Raw genomic sequence first — 10,378 nt, forward strand, 5'->3', positions numbered from 1 at the left:
GGGATTGAGCCTGCAACCCGGGCATGTGCCCCTGACCGGAATCAAACCTGGGACCCTTCAGTCCGCAGGCCAATGCTCTATCCACTGAGCCAAACCGGCTAGGGCTCTCCCTTCCTTTTTGAAAATCAATAAAACTCTATTTAACACACACACACACACACACACACACACACACACACACACACACACAAGCCAGGAGGCCCTTCATGGGTCCAGTTGGCTAAGAGGTTGAGGGCCACCACTGGCCTCTAATTCCCCTCTGACATCATTCTCCAGCTGTGTGAGCTTGATCCGTTTACTTGACCTCTCTGTGCCTTGAATTTCTTATCTGTAAAATGGGAATGACAATAACGTTGAGTCTTAAATGAGGGCCTGGCACACATCAAGTGCCCAGTACATCCCAGGTGCATTATCGTTGGGTGGGGTGAGATGCCCAAAGGTATTCTGGAAGACAGCTGGGGAGGCAGAGGCGCTGGACTGAAGAGGGAGATAGGAGTGGGTGAGGTGGGGTCATCCCTAAAGATGGGTGGGTGAGGTGGGGTCATCCCTAAAGGCGGGGCAGTGCCAGGGCTACTCCTCACCCCTCTTCTGTCTGCAGTGAACGACGTACGCCAGGCTGCCCGCAGCGCCGCCAGCTACATGCTCTTCGACCCTGAGGACAGTGTCATGCAGCAGAACCTGGTGTATTACCGCTTCCACCGCGCTCGCTGGGGCCTGGAGGAGGAGGACTTCCAGCCCCGGGAGGTGGGCATTGCCTTCCGAGGCACTCTTGGGACCATGTGATTTGATAAAAAAAAATCTGGCTTCCTCAGAAGGCAGGATGGAAAGTGAAAAAATATGGGTTGTGGTTGGGGTCCTGGATTCAAACTCAGCCCCATCGGCTTTGGGAACACCGCTCACCCTTTCTCAATCTATTGCCTCACCTGCAAAATGGGGCTGGGACTACCTCCCTTACCAGCACCGCCGGCGAGGTGGGAGGTATAAAAATACCTGTTGGTTCCTGCCTGCTCCCTTCCCCACCCTCATCATCCTCACTGCTGGCCTTTGGCCTTCTTCCCCAGGGACCTCCCAACCTGGACCAACTGAGCAACTCCTTAGGAGTCTGGGGCAACCCTGGCACATATGGGGCACCTGGTGCTGGTGTCCATTTCCTTGTCAGTGGCAGACGCTGCGAATCAGTTGAGGCACTGTCTCCCACAGAACCCTCAGAACCCTTAACCCAGCACTCCAAGCAGCTGCACTTTTTTGATCAGCCTGTGAGCTGACACCTGTCCAGGCTCCTTGAGCTGGAAAAGGGCCAAAGGGCCCAAATCCTCCTCGGAGCTCTGGCTTCTCCTCATCTGGCAGCAGGGTCCAGCTCACCTCACTTTCCTCCCCTCCTCCCAGGAGGCCATGCTCTACCACAACCAGACGGCGGAGCTGCGGGAGCTGCTGGAGTTCTCGCACATGTACCTGCAGTCAGATGATGAGGTAAGTGGCTGCCCCCTGCCCCCCAGGGCTGGGTGATGGTGGAGACTCCTTGGCCACTTTGCCAAAGCTCAGCCCCCGCTCCCAGCAGCCAGCTGTTGTGAAGCAGGATTCTCCTGTCCCTTAAATACACCTGCCCTTCTCCCCCCACTCCATGTTCTCCTGCCCCCTTCTCTGTATGTCTCAGTCGTGCTTCTCCTGGGCCCAGCTCAGGTGGCGCCTCCTCCAGGAAGCCAGGCTGCATGCCCTGGCTCTGTCTTCCAGGCTTGCAATGCCGACTGACCCTCCCAGCCTCCCTGGACCTGGACTTATTTGCAGTCCTGGTCCAGCTCACCCCCAGCCCCCTCTTCAGCCAGTCTCCTAGAGGGCTGTGATCCAGGACGGGGGACCAGGTTACTCCCAGCTCCCCCAGGTTACTCTGCTCTCCGGGGAAAGCAGAGCTGGCGCCCAGAAACTGAGTTTGAATGAACCAGTGAACGAAGGAAGGAATGCAGGACACCAGGAAGGAAGGACCGCAGCGTGTTACGTTGATTCTGAATGCGGGTTTGAGGGTGAATGCTCTCAGGTGCCCCTGCTCGGGGCTTCTTTATCCACTCCCTCCTTTGTTCAAGCACCGTTCTCCCTCTTGGAACACGGGGGCCGGCTCCACACTCTTAGTAGCCAGGTTGGCGCTGGTCAGACTTGGTCCACCACTTCCCAAGTGGGCCCCCTCCAGGCAAGTCTTAGGGAACCCTGAAACTCTCATTTCCTCATCCATCGAGTGGGGAGGATAATGCCCACCTCACCCCGTGTGGTGAGCATGAAACGAGATCAAGTGTGTAAAGCGCTGAGTACGGAGCTGGCATGCATGTAGTCGGTGCTCAGCAGGTGGCAGCCGTTTTGATTGCTGCTATGTGTTGTGTGCTGTTGGCCAGATACCGGGTCTGGGCCTGGGCTACATTGATGAGAGGCACAGTCCCTTTCCCCAGCAATAGGGGGAGGCACAACACCCCTCTCCCTGCGGGAGCGGTCAGCAGGGGGCACCCGAGGACTCCTGACCCAGCCAGGGTCATCGCAAGGGCTGCATCTGGAGCTGATGCCTGGCCTTGGGGGGATGAACAAGGGCAGTGCAGGCAGAGGGGAGGAAAGGCGTTCCTGGCTGGGAATGGCATGAGCAGACGGTGTACACGGCCTACCAGCGCGCTCGGGGTGTTTATACTTAACACGTGGCTGCAGAGAGGGCGAAGCTCTGCTGGTGGAGCCCCATGCACCGGTTTAGGTGGGTGGCAGCTGGGGATAGGACGGTAGGAGAAACCCTCATGTCATTCCTGTGTGAGATCTTGAGACAGGGATGGGGGGGGAGGGCCCCTGGGCCAGGATTGGAACTGGCCCAGGTTTGTGCCTTCTGTCATCTGGTTTGTCCCCTGACCCTGGACCCTGGGGCTTCTCTAGATGGAGCTGGAGGAGACAGAACCGCCCTTGGAGCCCGAGGACCACCCATCCGATGCGGAGTTTGAGGGGGAGGGCGACTACGAGGAGGGCATCTATGCTGACTGGTGGCAGGAGCTGGACGCCAAGGGTGATGAGGCTGAGGCTGGTCAGTGACTTGAGCCATGATGGGGGGTGGGGATGCAGCCTGGGGTGGAGGTTGGGGACAGAGGGATCCAGGCACTGGGCTACAGAGGCGGGGGACTAATATGTGTGTTGGGTGCTGGGACCCCCTCCTCTGGGGGCTTCCTGTCTGTTGGCAACCTCTGTAGGGGGTGGTATCCTTCCTGGGATCAGGGGTCAGCCGAGACCTGTTCCTGGGGAGTCTCTCTCCTGCCTGCCCCACCTCCCTGTAGAATAGCACCCAGACACCTGTTGGGAGGGGCGGGGGCTCACCCCAGTGCTCTCTCCTTTTCTTTGCAGAGCCGGAGCCTGAGCTAGCATGAGAAGAGGGCCACCCCGGCACCTCACAAGAACTTAGGAAGCCTGGGCCCAATGGGACCACCCTCACCAGCCTGGGCAGCAGCAAGACTATTTATTAAAAATGTAAAATGGACATAGCTGGCCAGGCCCCATCCTGTCCCACCCCAGGGCGTTGCTCCAGGCCCCCTGCCGCCTCGCTGGTCTCGACCACAGGATGGCGGTGCTGCAGCTGCTCCTCCCCTGGAGGAGGAGATGCCAGCTTCTCCTAGTCGGGGCCTCAGCCTGAATTTCAGAGACAGCAGAGAGGCGGCTGGCGTCACGGAGAGCACTGGACCAGGAGTCCAGCGGTGCCTGGCACTGGCCATGGTGATCAATAAATGTTTCTTATTGAATGAATTACAAGGCCTGGCCCTAGCCGGTTTGGCTCAGTGGATAGAGCGTCGACCTGCTGAACAAAGGGTCCTGGGTTCGAGTCCGATCAGGGGCAGGTACCTTGCTTGCAGGCTCCGGCTCCTCCCCGGCCCAGGCCCTGGTCGGGCTCATGCAGGAGGCAACCAATCGATGTGTCTCTCTCACATTGATGTTTTTCTCTGTCTTTCCCTCTCCTTCTCTCCTTCTCTCCCCTCCCCCCCCAAAAAAAATCAATGGAAAAATATCCTCGGGGGAGGATTAACAACAACACGAAAAAGAATTACAAGACCTGGGGTCCATTCTCCCAAGGACTGAGTGGTGAGGGTGCAGGTCCTTCTCTCCCGGCCTCTGCACCCATCTCCCCTCATCATAAAATGCGGAGGGAGGCGGGTGGGGGAGCACAGTCTGGCCTCTGGACCCCTGGGGTTTGTGACCATGAAGAGCAGCTGCTGTCATTGTGATCCACCGCCAGGGGGGGGGAGGACGCAGTTCCCTGCCCCCAAGTCCTGGGAAGACGGGGGGTTTCAGATTTCTAAGATGGGATGTCCATTTATTTTCCCTAGGTCAGCATGGGTTCCCCTGGGGATATGTGGGGAGGGAAGGGAAGGGCCAAAGGACATTTTCTTCCGGTTTTCACTTTTCAGGCATTGACCCAGGCTCCTTGGAGTCAGGGTGAGCATGCCCTGCCCACTCTGCCCCTTCTCCATGAGCTGGGCCCATCTCAGCGGCCAGAGGGGCGCGGTTACGGTCTGCAATGTGAGACTGTGGTGGCAGTGGCGTCTTGCCCCATCTTGCATTGGCTCTGGGGGGCAGAGGATCCGGAGATGTGGGGGTGAGAGCCGTGTCTGGTGGCTATCACCCAGCCCTGTGACTCACCAGTGTCCCCTCCAGGTTTCACAACGGGAAAGTGGGGGCACGGGGGGGGGGGGGTCTCTGGGAAAGACCATGGGCCAGGGCCTGCCAGGTGACAGTTCTGCCCACTCCCCACGTTTCTGACCTCTGAGGGGTAGGGTGGTGGAGGAGCCTTCTCTCTCACTATGGGGTGGAGCAGAGGCTGGGAACCTAGTTCTCGCCTTCCACACCCCTACTCCCCAGATGTGCCAGGTGGCTGGGCCTGGGCCCGCCCATCTCTGTGCCCAGGAGAACCCCATATCCCACCCCAAACCCCTTTCCTGGGCCTTTATTGATGACGAGGGTGGGAAGGCCAGTCTGAGTCTGGAGCGCAGATAGGTGGGGTCAAGGGGCGAAGGTGACCTCACTCCTCCCATAGGTGAGTCTGCCCTGGTGGTAGCGGCAGGCAGCGTCTCCACAGAACTCCCAGGTGCCAGGGTGGCCCAGCCCAGCCCCACCCCTTCCAAGCTGCTTCCACCAGGGCCCTGCCCCCTGTGGCTGGGAGGGGCTGCCTCCGGGGCTGGCACTCCAGAGGGTGGGGAGCAGGGATGTGCCGGAGCCTGCCAGTGTGATTAGGAGCCTTGGAATCCGAAAGGGTGGGAGTGAGTCTGAAAGTGCTGGTGTGCGGGAGTGCGAAGGTCCGTGTGCTTGTGTGTAGTGTGGCTGTGCGAGGCGGGGTGTGAGCGGGTGCCTGTGTGCGTGTGTCAGAACGTCCATCCTGGGCAGTGTCGTGGGTGTCCACGTGCGTCCCTGTGCCTTTGTGAACATGACTCTAGGGATTCACTTGCTCACTCAGACATATTTGTTTATTTATTTTTAAATATATTTTTTATTGATTTCAGAGAGGAAAGGAGAGGTAGAGAGAGATAGAGACATCAATGATGACAGAGAACCACCGATTGGATGGGCTGCCTCCTGCACGCCCTCTACTGGGGATCGAGCCCGGGACCCAGGCATGTACCCTTGACCGGAATCAAACCCCGGGACCTTTGAGTCCACAGATCGACGCTCTATCCACTGAGCCAAACCGGCCAGGGCAGGACATATTTATTGAGCACCCACTGGTGCTGGGCATTCACTAGTGGGCACAGCAGGCCAAGCACCCTGCCTTGGTGGGTCTGCAACCAGCGGGGTGATAGGCAGGAAACACTACGTGTTATAAAAGCTTTAGATAAATAAGATGGAAAAGTGGGGCTGGGTAAGGGGAGGGAGAGAATGGAGCGGTTGCAGTTTAAGAAATGTGTTGATGTGTGTGTCCAAGTGTGCATCTGAGAGTGGCGTCTCTGAGTGTGTGGTGATGAGGCAGAGTGTATGTGTGTGCGTGTGTGTATGTGTGTGTGTGTGTGTGTGTGTGTGTGCGTGTGTGTGGAGGGTATCCACTGGGAGCAGAAGCCTGGCCCCTCTCTAGGCACCAGACAGGCTGCCAGCCCAGGCCTTCCCAGCCAGCGTGCCGTCTCAGCTCTCGTTCCCAGGCAGCGCCAGCCCCTCCTGTCTTTCCCTAATGCCGGCCTCTCCCCAGTGCCGGGCCAGCTCCCCAAACCGGTGAGACAGATTCCCAGCAAGTCCCAGCGTGGGCCTCTGGGCGCTCCAGCCCGTTCTCCCAGCCCCACCCAGCCAGACGCCCTGGCCTCCTCCAGGTCTGTCTCCTTCCCCCACACCCATCGCCACACCCAGCACCTTGCCAGTCACAGCACCTGTAGTAAAATGGGTAGAAGGTTAGCGACGGCCAATAGGGCACTGGGGCTGGAGACCTCACACAGTGGGGCCAGACTCAGATGCCACAGAGGTGTGCTGGACCCAGAAAGGCCCCATCCTGAGAACAGCATCACTATTACAAGGTATTGAATACCTACTATGTGCCAGGCACTTGGCAGGTTCTTTTTTTTTTTTTAATATACTTTATTGATTTTTTACAGAGAGGAAGAGAGAGGGATAGAGAGTTAGAAACATCAATGAGAGAGAAACATCGATCAGCTGCCTCCTGCACACCCCCTTCTGGGGATGTGCCTGCAACCGAGGTACATGCCCTTGACCGGACTCAAACCTGGGACCCTTCAGTCCACAGGCCGACGCTCTATCCACTGAGCCAAACTGGTCAGGGCGGCAGGTTCTTTATAACACACAGAATAGTCTTGTCATGTGGATACCAATTCCCCTCGGCCACAGGTGAGGCGGTGGGATGAGAAGCAGCCTGTCCAAGGCTCCCCAAGGATGGTGGTAGCTGAGCTGGGTTTGAACCTTTCTCCCCAAATCAGGGTCGGCTTTGTCTCTTTCCAGGTGGGGAACCTGTCTTCTGCCAAGGGCCATTTGCATATTTATAGCATCATTCCCGGGCCATACAAAATTATCAACCTAAAAATTAGCCTGCTATGTTTGGTCAAACATTTAATTAACTCACCCCTAATGCCTTGGCGGGGCCAGGCCAAATGATTCCGAGGGCCTTCTATTCCCCACCCCAGCTTCAGGCTGTCAGCTGGGGCCAGATAGAGGAAGGTGAGGGCCAGATGTGGAGACAAAAGGCCCACATTGCCACCGCTCACTTCAGGAGACAAGGAGTTCCAGAAGGCAGGGGGGTGATCATACTGTCAAGGGCCCTCTCTGGGTCCTGATCCCAGAGCCAGTCCTGCCCCTGCTGTCAGCTCCCGGAGATGGGGCCGGATGTTAAGGGGCGTGGGGACAGACTTGCTGGAGTCACTCAGACCAGCCTCTTCTTGGATCCTAAGTGATGGTCAAGTGAGGTGGGAGGAGTCCCATGGCCTTCCCCACATTCCAGTAAATTTCAATGGAAGAAATTCCCCCTTGGATTTGAGAAATAGTTCTTGAAGTCTTACCCTCTTGTTCCCCTTGGACCCTCTCCCAGGGTCCCCTGGGGACACACAATGACACGCTCCTGTGTCAGAAGGCTGTGTCTGCCTAACCTGACTGGGGGAGTCCTGGCAGCCGCAGGGCCAAGCCCCCCACCGCTTCCCCACTCTGGGCTCTTCATCCAGGCTTTCTCTTGCAACTTCTCTCCAAGGCTCTGGCAGATGCCCCTAATTTCATAGATGGGGGAACTGAGACCCAGAGAGGCTAGACTGGGCCCCGCCCCCCCGCAAGGCCAGGGCTCACTCTAAGCTAGGCCGGTGCCCTCCTGCCCAGCTCCTTTCCCAGGATCCAGCTCCAAGATGACTGGGGATTAGATGGGAGGGTGCTGGGGACTGGAAGCACCCACCCCAGCCAACCTCAGGCCAAACCCAAGGCCAACCTGTGGACACATCACCTCATAATTACCACCTGCCTGGGACCCACCTGGTGCCGGGGTGCCTGGATAGCATCTCTTTAGTCCCCCAAGCAGCCCTTGGTGTGGGAGCAGCTCTCATGCCCATGACTCAGGTGGGGAAACCGAGGTAAGGGGGCGGACATACTTGCTGGTTTACCACACACACCCTATGCACGTGCACGTACACACACACACATACTTGATCCTCGGAATCTGGGAAGGGACTCACTGAGGTCAGCCACTCGGAAAGAAGTCAAGAGAATTTGACATCTTCCATTTCGGGTCACCTTTTCCCTCTTTCTTTTTAGAAGAAGAGCAAAGCCAGAGGTGGCCAGTGGGGAGTCCTTCCTTTTCCCTGGACCACTTGGCTAATCCTCATGGCCTTCCTGGAGGAGGAGGCTGGGAAGGGTCCAGGTTCAGCCAGTCTAAGTGGGGAGTCTGGCCTCTCTCTCTGGCTGGGGTGGGTGTGCGGAGCCTCACAGCCATAGAGGACTTCCCGTTCATATTTTTTGTTATCTCCAAATGAGGTCATGCACCCAGTTACAAAGACACGGGGACAGGAATGAAGTTCAAAAATGCTTGTCATATGAGTTCAACCTTTAGCACAATTATTTTGATAACCCTGGCTGGTTTTCTGTTTGTTTGTTTGAAAACACATTGGTATTCTCAAAAATGGAAGTGCCCCTGGCCTCCCCCCAGCTCCCCTCACACACACTTTGGATGGAGCTGGCTTCTCTCCAGCACCCTCCTCACAGCTGGATCCGGCCTTCACCGCCCCCTCCCCCCCCTCCCCGCCCCTCCCCCTAACAGGACTTCCAGGTTCTCTGCTGGGGCCATAAATCATCCATGAACTGTAAGTTGGCTGCTTCTTGAACTGGAGGCTGAAGTGCTGATGAAATATTCAAGGATCTCAACTCTCAAATTCCCCGGGGGCCCAGGGATGGGCCTGGGGAAGATGGGATTGATGTTCAGGGCCAGGGGCCTCCAGGTCCTGACTCCAGTTTCCACCGAGGAGTGAGAGGGGCGGCGAGCTGGGGGGAGGGTCTTTGCGTAACCCATGGCTGCGGCTCTGGGAGTGCCCTGGGGTTGAGAGGGTTGAGAGGAAGTGGAGGGAGGTACTGACTTAGACCTCTGAGGAGAGCTGGGGCCGAGAGCCAGCTGGTGGGCAGGAGACAAAGCTTCAAGTCCCAGCCCTGCCAGGAATTGGCTTGTGTGCTTTTAGGGAAGTTCATTCATCGCCTGACTCCAGCCTCAGTTTCCCCATATAGACAAGGAAGGAGGCTCTGATTGGCTTCTTCCTTCTTTTTCTTCCCAAGGACTCAACACGTGAGGGTGTGTGTGTGTGTGTGTGTGTGTGTGTGTGTGTGTGCTGGGAAGGGAGGGGTGGCCTCTGTGGGAAGGGCACCTGTCAGGGCAGGCATCTCCTGGCTGGTGGGGGAGGGAGGGGCAGGCAGGCTGGCAGGGTGGGTGGGGCCCTAGCTGTGTCAGCCTGTGAGTGGCGTTGCCAGGAGCAGGAAGGGGGGTGACTCAGGTGGCAAGACCTACCCCCTCGCTCCCCACCCATTCACTCAGGAGGGGGAGGGGGTGCTCAGAGAGCTGGGGAGACCCAGGACCAGAATACAATCCTGACGTGTGCAGCCCACCCTGTTGGGCTCCTGAAGTCCTGGAATTGCACTTGGGGAAGGGGTTGGGGGGGGGCAAGGGAGGGCAAACCCAGGATAGACCTTCTCTGGAGAGGGCTTGACCTTCCTCCCTTCCTCTACCGCTCCCTCCGCCACCAGCAGCCCCTGGTATCTCACTGAGGCCTGCGCTATTTCTGGCCTCTCCTATCTCTGTATTCTTGTCTCCCTGTTTTCCCTTTGACATTCCATCCCTGCCCACACATCTTGCAGGGAAGTGTTACTGGAGCTACCTCTACAATTAAGAGCCCACCCCCTACTGTGGCTGGGCACACACCCAAAGGCCCAGACCCAGGCCTGGGCAGCCTCTAGCCGCCAGGCTCCTCCCCTAGACAAAGGGCAGCAAAAAAAGGCAGGAGCACTCCTACCCCAGGGTCTGGTACCGTCCTACATCCTACCTTGCTTCTACCTGCCCCTGCCCCTGCCCCTGCCCCTGCTCTGGGGGATGTGTGTGTCCTTCTTGCCAGAAGAGTTTGGGAGTCCAGAGGCCCTTCTGCAGCAGCTAATGTCCTCTCCAGGCTCAGGGGTCACTCTGAGCAAGTACACCCCCCAACACCCCAGCGGAGGGCAGGGGCAGCAGTGTAAATGGAGGCTCACATACATAGATCTAAGTAACATACAGGTCGTCAAACTAGTAAACTGTTGAATAAGATACACCTTGACAAGTACACCTTCACAATGAACTGAAGGGCTAGGATGGAACTGAGAATTCTGAATCCTTCTCAGAACATGGCAGCCTGGGGATGACTGTCCCCTGGCCCCAGCCCCTGGGCCATCTCCC

General features: G+C 57.6%; 1 protein-coding gene across 1 annotated transcript in view; it reads left to right on the forward strand.

The window, feature by feature from the left end:
* The window catches only part of P3H4 (prolyl 3-hydroxylase family member 4 (non-enzymatic)), an 8,129-nt gene extending 4,373 nt beyond the window's left edge, over window positions 1-3,756 (forward strand). Inside the window, exons 3-6 of the mRNA XM_023756973.1 lie at window positions 599-744; window positions 1,387-1,470; window positions 2,899-3,043; window positions 3,358-3,756. Of these exons, the coding sequence (XP_023612741.1) occupies window positions 599-744; window positions 1,387-1,470; window positions 2,899-3,043; window positions 3,358-3,380 (398 nt within the window). The 3' untranslated portion in view covers window positions 3,381-3,756. The remainder of the gene's footprint in view (window positions 1-598; window positions 745-1,386; window positions 1,471-2,898; window positions 3,044-3,357) is intronic.
* The last annotated feature ends 6,622 nt before the right edge of the window (window positions 3,757-10,378 follow it).

This window comes from Myotis lucifugus, unplaced genomic scaffold, assembly GCF_000147115.1.
Source record: "Myotis lucifugus unplaced genomic scaffold, Myoluc2.0 scaffold_100, whole genome shotgun sequence".
NCBI lineage: Eukaryota > Metazoa > Chordata > Mammalia > Chiroptera > Vespertilionidae > Myotis > Myotis lucifugus.